General features: G+C 41.0%; 1 protein-coding gene across 2 annotated transcripts in view; it reads right to left on the reverse strand.

Annotated features, from left to right (window-relative positions):
- The window catches only part of LOC132767752 (cholesterol transporter ABCA5-like), a 79,535-nt gene that overhangs the window by 12,279 nt on the left and 49,327 nt on the right, over positions 1–17,929 (reverse strand). For both annotated transcript variants that reach the window (XM_067464230.1, XM_060763037.2), the window contains 10 exons: positions 17,106–17,272; positions 14,338–14,459; positions 11,101–11,238; positions 10,696–10,809; positions 8,879–9,049; positions 5,112–5,225; positions 3,701–3,835; positions 2,441–2,506; positions 2,028–2,119; positions 1,477–1,600 (listed from right to left, as the gene is read on the reverse strand). In XM_067464230.1, coding sequence (XP_067320331.1) covers positions 1,477–1,600; positions 2,028–2,119; positions 2,441–2,506; positions 3,701–3,835; positions 5,112–5,225; positions 8,879–9,049; positions 10,696–10,809; positions 11,101–11,238; positions 14,338–14,459; positions 17,106–17,272 — 1,243 coding nt within the window. The remainder of the gene's footprint in view (positions 1–1,476; positions 1,601–2,027; positions 2,120–2,440; positions 2,507–3,700; positions 3,836–5,111; positions 5,226–8,878; positions 9,050–10,695; positions 10,810–11,100; positions 11,239–14,337; positions 14,460–17,105; positions 17,273–17,929) is intronic.

Below are 17,929 nucleotides of genomic sequence, written 5' to 3' on the forward strand. Positions count from 1 at the left end.
TTACCTGGATTTGCGCGCATCATTTGAAAATGCATCACGCAGTCCTGAACGCTTGGGAAGTGTTTGACTTGTGATTTTGTGACATGAAATCCAGTATATATATCTCGTTTGCTGTGACATACTGTGTTTTTGTATCAGTAAAATAACAAACAATAACAACTAGTACTACTTTATTTTTATACCCCGCTACTATTTCCCCGAAGGGACTCGCACTTACATGCCCAGCGAACAACAAAGTTTACTAAATCATACTGCAAGTCACTTCTGCCTCATTATCACAGGATGTATACACCCACATCCATCCATCAGGATTACAGCAGTCAGTAATGAAAGGACTAAGGCAGTAACATCTCCGGCCAATCCCCTGCAACAGATATCAGCCAGCATGCCAACGACATAAATGAAGAAACAGCTTCCTAAGATCTACAGAGATACTCACAGAAACACCTCAGCAAGCAGGCTAAAACCCGGAACCTAAATCCATAGCTGATACCGGATGCGAGACTCCCTCCTGGGCACACAGAAGACTGGGCGACTTGGAAGGCACTGAACAGACTGCAATCTGGCACCACGAGATGCAGAGCCAATCTTAAGAAATGGGGCCACAAAGCGGAATCCATGACATGAGAGTGTGGAGAAGAGCAAACCACAGACCACCTATTACAATGAGGTCTGGGCCCTGCCACATGCACAATGGGGGACCTTTTTACAGCGACACCAGAGACACTCCAAGTGGCCAACTACTGTTCAAAAGATATTTAGTATAATGCCAAGTTTTAAAAATTTGTGTTTTTAAATACATTACAATTGTAACCTATAAATCAACCTATTATTAGAACCCGGAGGGACTTGCCATTGCACTAATGGTTCAGACAGAAAGACATGGGTAAATCTTTGGAAGGAAATAAAATACGGATTTTCTGTGCAGTATGGAAGCATTAAGAACATTTAATATGAATATAACAAGATACCATTGTTCGGAAAATTGCTGAAATACAATAAGGTCAATTTAGGTCAGAGATCCTCGAACTTTTTAAACAGAGGGCCAGGTCACAATCCTTTAAAACTGTTGGAGGGCCGGATTATAATTTGAAGAAAGCATGAATGAATTCCTATGCAGACTGCACATATCATATTTGTAGTGCAAAAAACATGTAAAAACAATACAATAATTAAAATGAAAAACAATTTTTACCAAATATAAACTTATTAGTATTTGAATGGGAAGTGTGGGCCTGCTTTTTGGCTGATGAGATGGGATTGTTGTTGTTGTTGTTATGTGCTGAGCAAGGCCAGGTAAATGACCTTGGAGGGCCATATCTGGCCCCCGGGCCTTAGTTTGAGGACCCCTGATCTAGGTAACAAGGAAAAAATGGGGAGATATTGAAATAGGAAATAAACGAACATTTGTATGTACTAATATCACTTGTGGGTAGGTATTAACTTTAACTACAGTAGAGGAAAGAGGAAAATTACCTCCTCAGTACTCTCACAACTTGCCATATTTTTAACCCTCAGCCTCTCAGCCACAACATCTTCATCATTGTCTTCGTCCAAAGGCACATCTTGGAACTTCCATAGCCGCTGTTTCCCGCGAGTCCTGAAGACAAAGAAGTATGCTCGGTCTCTGCTCGTAAACATATACAACTAAAAGAAATACCGTTGTCTACTAAAAAAAAAAAAACCAGACCTAGAACAGTGGAAAACTCTGCCTGTAAAACTAAGGCCTCATCTACACATGCTGTGAAATCCAGAATGATGTGGATATAGGGGGCTGGCTAGAAAAAATACACCCCTAATGTGTACTGCCATGCGCATTCACACAAAAAACACATGTTAAGAGAAAATCAGAAGGAAGTCCAAAAATGGTGACAGTGTGCTGCAGCTGATCAGTGTATGGATGGGAGAAACAATGTGTCTTATATTACTGCAATGTGTCTTATATTACAGAATTGCTGGGCAATTCTGCCTTGATGTAGTCACTTCAATCATGACTTTTAGAAGGGCAATACAAAAAAAAAACTGACCTGAAAAATGAATCCTGTCTCATTGATTTGCCTCCATATTTCCCTTCAAGATAGCACAGAAGAAAGAGCCAAATCACACAATGAACATAAGGCTAAAAGGAAAGGATGAAAAGCGGTGATGAGTTAAAACAATTTCGCCAAATGTATTTGTAAGGAAACACAACAGGTTCTCAAGATTAATTGGCAGCGTTCTTTTGCAAACTATCAAGATGCATGCCAATTATGAATAACATGTCTAATATAAACAATAACAACCTTTCATTACACAACAAAGTGTATCTTATCTTATTTATTTATTTATGACATTTATATGCTGCCCTTCTCACCCCGAAGGGGACTCAGAGCAGCTTACAAGTAATACACAATACAATGAGCCAGTGTCATAGATTCAGAAGAAGATATATGCTGCTTACCGATAATGCTGATGCCAATAACATTTCTGTACTTTGTTCTCTGTTGTGACCAAGCTTGTAGAATCCCTAACACAAGATAGTAAACATTTACTTTAAGAATTCCAATGATTTTTTACAGGTCATTCTAAGTTAAGTTACACTATTATAATTTAAAAACATGTTTTTACATTTTAAAAAATTAAGTAATTTTTATTAAGTATTTTATATAGTTACAGTGCAGGAATAAGCCTAACATAGAAAATTGTGATGGACAAACTGAAGTATTCCCCCTGCCCCAGAAGACAGAAAAGTCTGGCTGATTCCAACATCATCTCTGAGGTTGTTCTGTTTTTCTTGACACGTCAGGAAATGCATTGTGGAATGATAACTGCCTACATCTTTATCTTTTTTGGGTTCAGCTGTAATGATGGAAAAGTGGTAAAGAAATCTATAGTGGGACTTTGGTATCAACTAGGGTTTGGTTCCAAGAGCCTCCATTGATACCAAAATGCATGGATGCTCAAGTCCTGTTATATACAATGAGGTAGGAAAATGGTATTCTTTATTCAAAATGGCAACATTTTGATTTGTTTGGGGGATTTTTTTCTTTGTAAATATTTTCAAGCAATGGATGGTTGAATCTGTGGATACACAATCTATGAATTACGGGTCAGCTGCAATTCTTAGAACATCAATGTAATTGGCTGGATGGCTAGTGTGATGAGGCAATTTGATGATTGGACTAGGACTCTGTGATCAGGTTTTAAACTCTAATTGACCATTGAAGCCGAAGTCATACTCTCTTAACCTTCGAAGAAGGCAGGGGCAAGTCCCCTCTGAACAAAATTTGCCAAATAAAGCCCATGATATAGTCACCTGAGAGTCATATTTCTCCTACAGCAGTGGTTCTTAACCTGTGGGTCCCCAGATGTTTGGCCTTCAACTCCCAGAAATCCTAACAGTGAGTAAACTGGCTGAGGTTTCTGGGAGTTGTAGGCCAAAACACCTGGGGACCCACAGGTTGAGAACCACTGTCCTACAGAGATGAAAGATGGAGAAGGGGATAGGTTCACAGACATTTGTTTCCATGTTTTATATGTTTCAATTCTGGATTCAGTACAAAGTAAGCTAGTATTTACCAGTTCCAAGCAAAGCAGCTGACCCCTAGAGCCCAACGACTGTCTATGATTCTTGCCCAATTAAATCAAATATATTGCTTCTCCTTGTGCATCACATTCATGGGGCTACAAGGAGGAAATGTCAATAATTCAGTTCACTTGCCTGGAGAAGAGAGTTCAGACACCCAGTAAGAGGGTAGATTGGAATCAATACACAAAAGCAATTGTGAATTATAACCGCGGTTGAATACCAATAAAGAAAAGCCACATGAGTAACAAGAAAGCAAATTGAGGATACCTGAAAGAGAAAAACAAATAAACAAATTACAAAAACGAACAAAAAACACCCCTGAACTAAAACTTCATAATGGCTTAGACACCTAGCTTAAATATCCGAGAACTTTATTTACATTGGTAAATGAAAAACTAATCCAGTACAGTTTATTTAAAGCACAAGTCAAACTAATCCCACTAAATGAGTCCATCAGAAACTGATGAATCAAAAATGAAGTTTCATTGATCCAATGAGTGCGCTCTAACAGTCAACAATTCTTTGTTGTCTATAAAGAATGAGTTAAGGTGAACATCTGTAGACAGATTAATAATATATAATACACATTTGGTGCCTCAAATGTTAGACCTGTTTCTGGATATATCTGTCCTGCTGATTCAAAACAACTGCACCAATTTCCCCCCATCAGCTCTAATTTTTGAAATTCAGAACATATGGCATATGCCAGTCTTCATCTACTCACCCATAAACAATCATGACAACCATATCTAAGAAATTAGAGTTGGTTCCATACAATCATAGTATCATAGAGTTCGAAGAGTTGGAAGAGACCTCCTGGGCCATCCAGTCCAACCCCCTGCCAAGAAGCAGGAAAACTGCATTCATAGCATCCCTGACAGATGGCCATCCAGACTCTGCTTAAAAGCTTCCAAAGAAGGAGCCTCCACCACACTGCAAGTTGCTTCTGGTGTGAGAGAATTGGCCATCTGCAAGGACGTTGCCCAGGGGACACACGGATGATTTGATGTTTTATCATCCTTGTGGGAGGTTTCTCTCATGAACAGTTAATTATAAATTATTACACCTGACTTGTAGTGGATTAATTCAGTGGCTTTCAACTTGGACTAATGCAGCATGCCTAGACAGAAGTTTTAGTGCTTATAATAATTTAGACTAGCATTACGAAGTATACATCAAGACAGAAATCCATTTTCCAGACAATCTATCATCAATAGCTTTCCATTTTCTTTGGTGAAGAATGATGTTTTTGGTGCTGAAAACATGCCAATATTGGATCAACCAGACTTCAAAAGGAATGGCAATCCACGATAGACAAGGGCTATTCCCATGTCGCTGTGTACTGGACTGTTCCCACACACACATTGGTGGGATTCCTAAAACACAATGATGTGAGATGCTTAGAAAAAAATGTGCTCAGGTTTGGCCTTTGATTCAAATGCATAAAAATATAAATAATATAATATTCCGTAATAAGAAACAAAAAAAATGCACAAATGCAAGTAAACATGATAAACAAATCGATCACTGTACTTTTACTTACCGCTGAAAAAATGAAAGACCAAAATTCTTGAGTGTTTTGTATGGTTTTGAAGGTAAAAGAAACAATATAATGGAACAGAATTACTGATGGCACATAGCCGATAAAGGAAACACCCTAAAGAGAGAGAGAGAGAGAGAAAAGCTACATTTGTTAAACAGAACAAGACTTCAGTATTGTCGTCTGTTTTTCACCCCCTCTCCCTCCCTGTGCTTTCTGTAACATTTTGTCTAGTTTTGCGAGATAGTGAAAGCTTACACACATTTTTGTCCTTTCAGTTTGAGAATGTTTCTTAATCCATCACAGTAACCTATTGCAGTTTTTTTTTGTTGTTGTTCCTAACAAAGACCTCATCTATACAGTCACAAAATATGGGATAGGAAATGGATTAATCCTGGAATAAACCTGATCATCCAGGTAATTTATTCCAAGCTTAAGAGATACCTGCAAAGGTTTGGACCTTATTGAGAAACTTGGACCTTTTGCAGGTATTGCGGAAGTGTGGATTGTCTCTTAGGATATCTGTTCTAATCCAAGCAGGCAGTCCCCACAGTCGTTCCTCTTACCCAGGCTCAGGCAGCCTGAGGAAGAGGGATAGTAATACCAGACTCCCCTCCCTGCCCAGCATTCAGCCCTTTAAAAATAAGCTAGCTGGCATCCCCCCTCCCCCGAAATTCAATGGGAAGTTGCTGCCAGGTTTGAACACTGTGAAAGCCACTCACTATATGGCTATGAGCTTCCTCCCAGTAGACTCAAATCAAGGAAAGGTTTCATGCAAACCACCACTCCTCTAAATGTTACCCCAGCAACAGCAAGAATATTCCCGTGAGCAACAAAATCAGGCAATTCTAACTGGATGTGTGTGTGTGTGTGTGTCCCATGAGGGTCTTCCTCCAAGGGCAAACTAAGAATGGGCAACATGGAAGTCTCTGAACAGACTCAGAAGTGGAGTTGGCAGATCAAAAGACAACCTGGCTAAATGGCAGAAACCTAGAAGAATTCTCCACCTTGTGCGACTGTGTAGCAGAACAAACAACTCCATATCTGTATGCTTGCCCACAATGTCCTGCCTCATGCACAGAGAAAGAAAGCTACTGACAATATAGTCGCTGTTGCCCATGTTTGGGTCCAAAACTATCTAGCAGCTTGTGATCCCTTTATTTTATCAGTTTTAAATAAACTATTTTATGCAATGTTTTTGACCCAAAATAAAAGCCCTTAAAAACAAAAGAAGAGCCACAGTAGAACGGAAAATTCGGAGAAGGGATGGAAAATTAATTCCCCCTTCCCTCCTCAAAGTTCTTTAATTTCATTTTCCAGCCCCAGGAAGGTAAGGCAAGCCTCATGGCTCCTACTATGGCTTTCATTTCATTTTTAAAGGCTAAACAGGGGGGGGGGGGAGCAGTGAGGGGGCAAAAAACTGCACCGGGACTGTGGCGCAGCTGTCTGAGTGTCAGCTGCATTAAGATCACTTCTGACCACAAGGTCATGAGTTCGAAGCCAGTCCAGGTCAGAGTGAGCTTCTGACCAATTGTGTAGTTTGTTGTCGACCGTTGCAACCCAAAAGACAGTTGCATCTGTCAAGCAGGAAAATTAGGTACCATCTATGTGTTGGGAGGCTAATTTAACAAATTTACAAGGCCATAAAATAGACTCCAGCAAAGCACTCAGCAAAAACATGTGGGATATGTGGAAGTACTTCATCAGTGTTGCAGATGGACGATGAAAGCGACAGCTCCCCTGGCGGCCAGAAAAAGTTAAATAGCCTCTGACTGTTTGTCTATATTTGTTGTGTGTCTTTGGCATTGTATGTTTGCCATATATGTGTACATTGTAATTCCGCCCTGAGTCCCCTGTGGGGTGAGAAGGGTGGAATATAAATACTGTAAATAAATAAATAAATAAATATGTCCACCCCTGCCAATCATGAATTGGCAGGGGTGGGTAATCTGGCCAAATAGGCAGGGTTTCTTGCCCTGTGTGGAGAAAACCAGCTTTTAAATGCTGTTTTTCTTTGCATTGGGCCAGTGTAGGAGGACCCTGTTGGTGACAAGCCCAGCGTTATGAAGGTAGCTTGAATAAATGCCGGATGCCAGAAGCTCCCAATACACTAGCATTGGGAAGAGAAGGGATGCTAGACAGCAACAGTGAGCACAATTTCCCACTTAGCAAGTGCAGATGCAAAGAATATTCATAAATTTTCTTATCCTAAATAATAAAATGTGTCCTGATACCCCAAAATACCACAATGATTTTTTAGGGGTGGGACAACTTGGGACTAATACACATTTTGGCAGAAAACCATAGATACCTGTACAAATGAACTGTTTGCTATGGAGTCCTAAATGCGAAAACATCACTGGAATGATGTAAATCCTGCTATTTCACTCAGGCCCTTTCTATGCTGCCCTATACCCCAGGATCTGATCCCAGGTTATCTGCTTTAAATTGGATTATATGGGTCTCCACTGCCAAATAATATGGGATAAGCAATCTGGGATCAGATCCTACAATATAAGGGCAGTATATAAGGGGCCTTAGTGGAATATTTCATTTTATTTGGCAACATAGTATGTGAAGAGTCAGGCTGTGCCCTCACTGTGTTGTCGAAGATTTTCATGGCCATAACTACTGGGTTGCTGTGAGTTTTCTGTGTTCCAGAAACATTACCTCCTGATGTTTCTCCCACATCTATGGCAAGCATCCTCAGAGGTTGTGAGGTTTATTGAAGACTAGGCAAGTGGGGTTTATATATCTGTGGAATGTCCAGGGGGGAAGAAAGAACTCTTGTCTGTTTGAGGTGGGTGTGAATGTTGCACCTGGCCACCTTAATTAGCATCTAATAGCCTGGCAGCTTCAAAGCCTGACTGGTTGCTGCCTGGGGGAATCCTTTGGAGGTGTTTGCTGGCCCTGGTTGATTCTAGTCTGGAATTCACCTGCTTTCTGAGTGTTGTTATTTATTTAGTTTATTTATATATCTGCAGATATATTAATCTCACTTGCCCAGAAGTCCTTCAACCTCTGAGGATGCTTGCCATAGATGTGGGTGTAACATTAAGAGAGATGCTTCTGGAACATGGCCATAAAGCCTTGAAAACTCACAGCAACCCAGTGATTCCAGCCATTAAAGCCTTCAAAAACACAGTGAGGGCACAGCTTGCCTTTTCACGTAATATGTTGCCAAATAAAATGAATTATTCCATTTTGATATTTTAAATAGGGATGCCCCCACATTGAATATTAGATTGTTCTTCCTCTCTCCCCCAAAAAAGCAAATGAATAAAAATATATCTATTGTCGAAGGCTTTCATGGCCAGAATCACTGGGTTGTTGTAGGTTTTTCCGGGCTATATGGCCATGTTCTAGAGGCATTTTCTCCTGACGTTTTGCCTGCATCTATGGCAAGCATTCTCAGAGGTATGCTTGCCATAGATGCAGGCAAAATGTCAAGAGAAAATGCCTCTAGAACATGGCCATATAGCCCAGAAAAACCTACAACAACCCAAAAATATATCTGTCTTCATCTATTGATTGCTATATGCACTACAAACAAGTACCCACCCACACACTTGGATAACTAATTTCTATGGATGGGGGTTATTTAAAAAATAACAACAATAAATACTTACAAAAGAAAATAAGAATGAAACTGCAGCCATCCCTTACCAGAGACAAATACCCAAAATAGAGACAGTTGGAGAATTTGGATTTTGTTACTTGATTTAAGCCAGTACACAGAACAAGGGACTGAAATGAAACAAAGAACTTACCACAGCAAGAAACTCTACTGATAAAAAATTAAAATCACGATGAACGATATACAAGATTCCGAGCATAAGAAGAAGAAAACTATAGTATAAAGGAAAGTCAATTAAGGCATGTCCACACCAGTAGGCAGATGGATAAAGGCCCGATATCTTAAGTTGTGTGTAGGCTTTGATCTGCAAATAATAATAGAAGTAGTAATAATAAATTAAAACTTGGTAATAGTTACGGAGAATGGAAACAAATCTAACAATAAAAGTTTCAACACAGAGCTGCATTGTCTTCTGCTAGAAGTAACAATCTTAATGAGGAATTTGCCTTTCCTTTCCTTTCCGAGTCAGAGAGTGTGACTTGCTCATGGACACCCAGTGGGTTTTATGGCTGAGAGGGGATTCAAGACTGAAGTCTCCCAAATTCATAGGCCAATGTTCATATCACTACTTCATGCCAGCTCTCTTGTAGTACACAGAGCTAAACCCTCTACATTCTTATGGGTTCCTATTGGGACCCACAATGATGAGCTACCTGTCTACATCAATATCAATTTCCCTTGAAAAAGGACATACAAAAAGTCAGCATATAGTTCAACAAGTATCACCACGAAATGTTGAATACACAGTATCTATTCCCAATTTTTTTATCAATCTTAGTGCAGTCCGGCTTTTGTGCCCACAGATTCTGCATCCACAGATTCAACCACACATTGCCTCAAAAATACCAAAAAAGCAAACCTTGATTTTGCTTTGCACTGAGCACTACTCTGATGTGTTGGTATACCATGCTGTTTTATGTGTGTATGTGTGTGTCAGGCGCAACTTGAGATACTGCAAGTCGCTTCTGGTGTGAGAGAATTGGCAATCTGCAAGGACTTTGCCCAGGGGACGCCTGAACGTTTTGATGTTTTACTATCCCTCTGGGAGGCTTCTCTCATGTCCCCACATGGGGAGCTGGAGTTGACAGAGGGAGCTCAACCCACTCTCCCCAGATTCGAACTGCTGACCTGTCTGTCAGCAGTCCTGTCAGCACAAGGGTTTGCCAAGCTGTAAACCCCTGCCATTTCATAGATCCTCAGACTTTCTCTGGCAACTGTTAGAGTCATTCGCCATTTTTATTTATGGGACACTATTTCACTACACTACTGTATATGGCACCTGAGCATGCATGGATTTTGGAATCCACTGAGATGAGATGGTGACCTGGAATCAAAGGGCCCAATGTCTACCAAGGGCCCTCTGACTCAGTTTTATTTGCTTGAAAATTGGTCCTGAAATGTGCTTGAAATCCTAAATGTAACATCTCCCGTGGTGCAGGGTTAAAGAGCTGAGCTGCTGAACTTGCAGACTGAAAGGTCATAGGTTTGAATCCTGGGTGTGGCATGAACTCCCGCTGTTAGCCATAGCTTCTGCCAACCTAGCAGTTTGAAAACATGCAAATGTGATCAATAGGTACTGTTCTGGTAGCAATGTAACGGCATTCCATGCAGTCATGCTGGCCACATGACCTTGGGGGTGTCTATGGACAATGCCGGCTCTTCGTCTTAGAAATGGAGATGAGCACCAACCCCCAGAGTCAGACATGACTGGACTTAATGTCAGGGGAAAACCTTTACCTTTACCTTTAACATCTAGTAAACCAACAATGATGACAACACCACTTTTTCACTGGAACTAGAAATTGTCTGTAGGCCTAAATGCATGATCTCAGACATGATGGCCATTAGATAACCAGTAGAGTTCTACCTGAAACATGGTTGCTAGATAAAACATTGTGTAGGAAGTGGTGTGCTTCTTTTCAAAAATTATGCTTTATTATATAAATTTACCCTGTGATTTTCTGCATTCTCCATGGCATAAAGAGATGGCATTCCAGCTATGATGACTGCTATACTGACACCTTGAAAAATCAGCGATACCACAAAAAATCGATCAGTAATTCTCTGCAAAATAATAGATATTAAGAGAAAAAATTTTGCAGTGAAATATGTTTCTAATGCAGCCAGTGTTTCTGTTGTCTACGTAGCTTCACAAAACAAGTCTGCTCGGTAATACATGACCCTTACAAATTACCCTGCAATGCATAAATATCTACCTTGACATTTGTATATATGTCTTTACATTTGTATGTTTGACTGTGTGCAAACACAACCAATTGTGTACAGAATTGGTCCCTCCCAAACATATGTCCCTTTACTTAACAGTACTAGCCTTGAGAATTTGTCTTTACTTACAGCAAAGAAAGAGCTACTCCAGACATGGATGTTTTCTGTTACATTTAAACTGTGCAGATATAGGTTGCTAATAATATTTATCATAACAGATAAAGAATATTCCATGGTGCAGTTAAAAGCAGCAGTAAAGATGTAGCTCTGGAAAGAAAAAAACACGGACATTTAATATAATAGTTCCAAATTTCAAGTGCCAAAACGTGCCTTTGTTAGCACTTTCTCACTAGCAGAAATGGAAAAACACTAGAGTAAAGGCCAGAAAATGGGGGATATACACCAAATGAGCTCTGGTTTCACTGTCTCTGCCACCATGAAAATACTGAAGAAAAGAAAGGAAAGGAATCTAGCCTGCTTCTAAAGAAAGTCTCCTCACATAATTTTACAACTAGGAATAATAATTCATCACCTGCTCTTGCTGACAAGGATCGCAGATTGATTGATTTCATTGCTATCTCACCTTTCTCCAAAAAAGGGACCAGGGGCGGCTCAACCCATTACGCAAAGTAAGCATTTGCAGTATAGTTGATTTTGCCCAGGGGCACTCTTGAGGCGCTCGTGGGGGGAAATAGACCTTGACATATGCGAGTTGTAGTTACTGGGATGTATAGTTCACCTACAATCAAAGAGCATTCTGAACTCTACCAACGATGGAAATTGAACCAAATATGGCACACAGAACTCCCATGACGAACAGAAAATATATATCAGTGATTGGTGGGGGGGGGGGGGCACCAAAATACTGTTTGCTTACCATTGAAAATTACCTAGGGCCGCCTCTGAAAGGGACTCAACACAATGTATTGTTGAAGGCTTTCATGGCTGGAATCACTGGGTTGCTCTGGTTTCTTCTGGATCAAGCTGATCACAGAGGTCGACATGGGCAGGAGCAGCCAGAAGGCGTGGAGGCTGCTGAGACGGCTGAGCAACGACCCCTCACAAACTAATACCCATGCCAACATAAAGGCAGATCAGATAGCACACCAACTCTTGAAGAATGGGAAACCCAACTTTGCCACCAAAGTAGGAAAGAAACCAATAGCCAGACAACCAGAGATTGAGAACAACAACCTTCATGAACCCTTTACATCTACTGAATTGGACATGGCTCTCAATAAATGTAAAAATGGCAAAGCAGCTGGCCTGGATGATCTACGGATGGAACAAATCAAGAACTTTGGCCCAAAAGCAAGGCGCTGGCTGCTGGAGCTGATGAACAACTGCACTGCATCCTGTCAGATCCCCAAAATCTGGAGGAAAGCAAGAGTCATTGCCATCTTGAAGCCAGGCAAAGACCGCAATGACCCAAAAAGCTACAGACCAATCTCCCTGTTGTGCCACCTCTACAAAGTTCTGGAGAGACTTATTCTGCATAGAACTATGGAAAAACTAGACCCATGTCTGATCCCACAGCAAGCTGGCTTCAGAAAAGGCAAAAGCTGCACATCGCAAGTGCTGAATCTCACTCAGCACATAGAAGATGACTTTGAAAGGCAGCAGATCACAGGAGCTGTCTTCATAGACCTGTCAGCAGCCTATGATACTGTGAACCACCGCCTCCTCCTGAGGAAAATGTATAATATCACAAAGGACTACCACCTTACCCGCCTCATAGGAAACCTGCTACAAAACAGGTTGAGTTCCAGGGTCAGAGAAGCAGATGGCGGAAGCAGAAGAACGGCCTGCCTCAGGGGAGTGTGCTTGCCCCATCGATGTTCAACATCTACACAAATGACCAGCCACTGCCAGAAGGGACAGAGAGTTTCATCTATGCTGATGATCGTGCCATTACTGCTCAAGCAGGGAGCTTTGAGATGGTAGAACAGAAGCTTTCCGAAGCTCTAGGTGCTCTTACTGCCTATTACAGGGAAAACCAGCTGATCCCCAACCCATCTAAAACACAGACATGTGCCTTTCATCTCAAGAACAGACAAGCACCCGAGCTCTGAAGATCACCTGGGAAGGAATCCCACTGGAGCACTGCAGCGCACCCAAATATCTGGGAGTCACTCTGGACCGTGCTCTTAACTACAAGAAGCACTGCCTGAACATCAAGCAAAAAATGGGTGCTAGAAACAATATCATACGAAAGCTGACTGGCACAACCTGGGGATCACAACCAGACACAGTGAAGACATCTGCCCTTGCGCTGTGCTACTCTGCTGCTGAGTATGCATGCCCAGTGTGGAACACATCTCACCACACTAAAGCAGTGGATGTGGCTCTTAATGAGACATGCCGCATCATCACGGGGTGCCTGTGCCCTACACCACTGGAAAAATTACACTGCTTAGCCGGTATTGCACCACCTGACATCCGCCGGGAAGTAGCAGCCAATAGTGAAAGGACCAAGGCAGAGACATCTCCAGCTCATCCCCTGTTTGGGTATCAGCCAGCACGTCAACGACTTAAATCTAGAAATAGTTTTCTAAGATCTACAGAGACACTCACTGGAACACCTCAGCAAGCGAGAGTCCAAAAGTGGCAGGCTCAAACCCAGAACCCCAACCAATGGCTGATACCAAATGAGAGACTCCCTCCTGGGCACACAGAGGACTGGACGACCTGGAAGGCACTGAATAGACCGCGCTCTGGCACCACGAGATGCAGAGCCAACCTTCAGAAATGGGGCTACAAAGTGGAATCCTCGACATGTGATTGTGGAGAGGAGCAAACCACTGACCACCTTGCTGCAATGCACCCTGAGCCCTGCCACATGCACCATGGAGGACCTTCTTGCAGCAACACCAGAAGCACTCCAAGTGGCCAGATACTGGTCAAAGGACATTTAATCAACTCTCATACTCACAAATTTTGTAATCTGCTTGTTTGCTTTGTTCTGTTAGAAATGTAATATAATTTGACTGGTTGTTCTGACACGACAAATAAATACTGGGTTGCTGTAAGTTTTTTGGTCTGTATGACCATGTTCTAGAGGCATTATCTCCTGATGTTTCGCCTGCATCTATGCCAGGCATCCTCAGAGGTGGTGAGGTCTGTCAAACCTCACCACCTCTGAGGATGCCTGCCATAGATGTCAGGAGAAAATGCTTCTGGAACATGGCCATACAGCCCGAACAACTTACAGCAACTCAGGACTCAACACAGCTTGCATTAAGTGTTTTAAAAACAATTAAAATTAGGTTTTTTAAAATAAAAATCCTCACCAGAATTTAATATAAACTTAGAATTTATTACCCATCCCCTGGACCAGCAGTTAATACAACCCGCCTTTCTCCTCACCTTGCCTGAATGAGAGATGTTTAATGCTGCATTGTGGGGAGCAACTGACACATAATTGCTACCATTGAACTCTTCTGTCTCAATATTCTGATTCCTAAGGGTACTGAGGATATCATCAATGTCTGAGGAAAGACAAAGAAGGGGGGGGGGGGAGAAAATTCATGTACTACAGCCCCAAAGACCCTTGACTCCCATTTGAATGTGAGTGTCTGCATAAGCCTTCTCTTTTACCATTTAGTCAGGCAGCTCTAGATAGATATTCATGCTGAATAATAGATTTCTTCTGGGCACTACAGCATGAGGATCGACATATACACACCAGGTGTGTTATGTATGTGCACATACATATCAAATATATTCATTATAATTGCAAAGCAGTTTTACGGGAAGTTCTCTATATTTGCGAGCTTACCGTATATACTTGAGTATAAGCCAAGTTTTTCAGCCCTTTTTAAGGCTAAAAAAGCCTTCCTCGGCTTATACTCGAGTGAGGGTCCTGGTCGGCTTATATTCGGGTCAGCTTATGCTCGAGTATATAGGTAATCAGAGTTAGACAGTCTTATGTTAAATTACAGTTTTAATATTCAAAATATTAAATATTCAAAAACATTTAACCTACTGATGCCTCAATTAATGTAATTTTATTATTGGTATCTATTTTATTTTTGAAATTTACCAATAGCTGCTGCATTTCCCACTCTTGTCTCATACTCAAGTCAATAGGTTTTCCCAGTTTTTTGTGGTAAAATTAGGTGCCTCGGCTTATATTCAGGTTGGCTTATACTCGAGTATATACAGTAACTTTTGTGGATTTGATTATTATATTCCTTGTAGGAATCTCTAAGTTTTCCAGTGCAACTCTAGAAGGAAGTTGATTGCAGAGAAGAGCTAGAAGGTCTAGAAATTCCCAGAGAGAGCAGTATCAAGGCATTTGTAAGTCCTCCAGCACACTTCCAGTGGAAGTTAACCATACAGACATGCCGAAGGACATAAACAGGGTTCTCTTAGGAAAAATAGCAAAGTTTTTTTGGTGATTTTTCCACTTTTGCAGTGGTCCTTGTTGGGACTCAGCCTGTGTGTGAACCTGAGCCTGAATGTTTGATTGTATTGCCTAATGCTGATGGCAATGGTGATGCTAATGTTGATGCTAATGTTGATGTTAATGTTGACATTAATGTTGATGGGCTTAGTTTGGATAGTGAGGCTGAAGTGATCAATGAGAACGAGGCTCAAGATGGAGACACTTTGGCTAGTAAAAATCCCACAGGCTTTGATTTAGAGGCTTCAAGGGAAAAGCCAAGTTCTCATGAGAAAGTTCTGTCAGACCTAGAGAAGAAAATTCACTCCCTTTTCCTCCTGGACCGAGCTTGCAAGATAACTTGACACCTGGCGGGTCAATGATAACAGCCACAACTTGGAGATGGGCCAGAACCGCAGGGAGGCTCAATGTTTACATAGGTCCGAAAGAATCCGACAACTGAAACCAAAAATTAGAGTTAGCCGGGATCAGTTTTTGGGATTTAAGAGTGTCTGTGAGGGGGATTTCCTCAGATCAAGCATCATTTAGTACAAACCTCCTGGGTTTTCCAGTTTCCAGTGGTCTGGTTTCTAAGGGAATTTCTGGCTTCAAGTGATATTAGCAGAACTAATCTGTTCGTGGATTTCTGTTGAGAGTTTTCTGGACATTACTGCTTTGGATTTTCTGCAAGCTTTCTGGACATTGCTGTTTGCTGTTTCATTTTGGCTTTTTTTACCTTTGGACTTCAATCTATTTTATATTCATCATTCAATAAAAAGAATTGTATTTTTTCCTAAACCAAGGTCTCTAATCCCAGCGATTGTGGAGGTCCCACTGTACCTATGTATTTTATGGCCCTTATTTATTTAGAAATCAAAACTGTGAATGCTGCACATGAATCAAAAGTCTTCAAACATACTCTCTGATTCAATTTGTGATTCACCAAAATGAAAGCATGAATATGTTCTCTTATATCAGCTATGAGCCTCTTATTGCAGGTAGGAGGGGAATCATGAAGTTCTCCAAATGCTGTTGGACTGCAACCCCTAGCATTACATACTATTGACTATGCTAGCTCCCTTTGCCATGCCAGCTATTAGAAGCTGCAGTTCCAACAACAGTGAGATACATGATCCCCACTTGAGTTTATACTGAACCTTCATAAACCTAGGGTCCTGTCACACTGCTCAATTATAGCATTACGATTCCACTTTAACTGCCATGGCAACATCCTATCGAATCCTGGGACTGGCAGTGGAGGGAGAGGGCTTTAGAATCCTCAGCCAGAAAGCTCCAGTGCCCAACTGGGATAAAAGTAAATAAAGAAACTGTTTATTGTTACAGGTTCATTGGTTGTTGGTTTGATGGTTGCTCTTATATTCTGTTGTAATGTTGTTTTATTCTGTGTTGTGCTGTTGTTTTTATTTTTTAGTGTGTTATATTTTTAATCATGTTTTTTGGGCTTGTGCCCATGTAAGCCGCCCTGAGTCCCTCCGGCGGAGTATAAAATTAAGTTGTTGTTGTTAAATAATAATAATAACAATAACAGTGCCCAACCAAATTATATATCCCAGTTCCAAAAGATGCAAACATAGTAATTAAAGTAGAATTATACTGCTAGAATTATGCAGTGGATACTGCAAGTATCCTTTCCGTTTCATCACCTGATTAAAACATGAAAAAGAGGGAACATTCATGAAAGTAGATCAACTAAAATTCAATTCTGTAATTTTTGTTTTCCACTTCTTACCTGTGACATTTTGAACAAGGAGGCTGGTTTTGTACTTATGGGAATCTTCGTTCGGCTTAAGGAAGTAAAGGTCTGGAGACAGTTTGACAGCATTTTTGAAGTAGTGCCGGTGATACATATTAAAAATATTCATCTCTATAATCAGAAATACTATAAAAAACAAGCATCTGAAAAGGAAAAAAGAGGGTTAACAAATGTTTTCCTTCCTAGAAACACTTATCTTTTGTAACAAATTTAAAAGTTTTTTTCCCCCGTGCCAGGAGCAACTTGAGAAACTGCAAGTTGCTTCTGGTGTGAAATACATAATGTTCTGGGTTGTAGTAAATTTTTCAGGCTGTATGGCCATGCTCCAGAGGCATTCTCTCCTGATGTTTCACCTGCATCTATGGCAGGCATCCTCAGAAGTTGTGAGGTCCTCACAACCTCCGAGGATGCCTGCCATAGATGCAGGTGAAATATCAGAAGAAAATGCCTCTGGAGCATGGCCATACAGCCCAAAAACGTACAACAACCCAGTGATTCCAGCCATGAAAGCCTTCAACAATACACATATTGTTCTTCTCGTAAAGCAATAATGGTCACCTGTGTTCTTCTGGATATTTTGTACTACAACCCCCATAATCCCTCACTATGGACTATGTAAGTTAGGATAAGAGTTGCAGTCCAATAACATCTGGAGGGCCAAATGCTGTCCATTCTTCTTAAGACAACTATTTGGTACTGTATTATCTTGAATGTACTCTCTTGCATTAGAACCTCCATCATAAAAAAGGATGTGAAAGAGTTAATGCACTGTTCCACTGAAGGGAAATACATAGAGAGAG

Source organism: Anolis sagrei, chromosome 2 (genome assembly GCF_037176765.1).
Source record: "Anolis sagrei isolate rAnoSag1 chromosome 2, rAnoSag1.mat, whole genome shotgun sequence".
Classification (NCBI taxonomy): Eukaryota; Metazoa; Chordata; class Lepidosauria; order Squamata; family Dactyloidae; genus Anolis; species Anolis sagrei.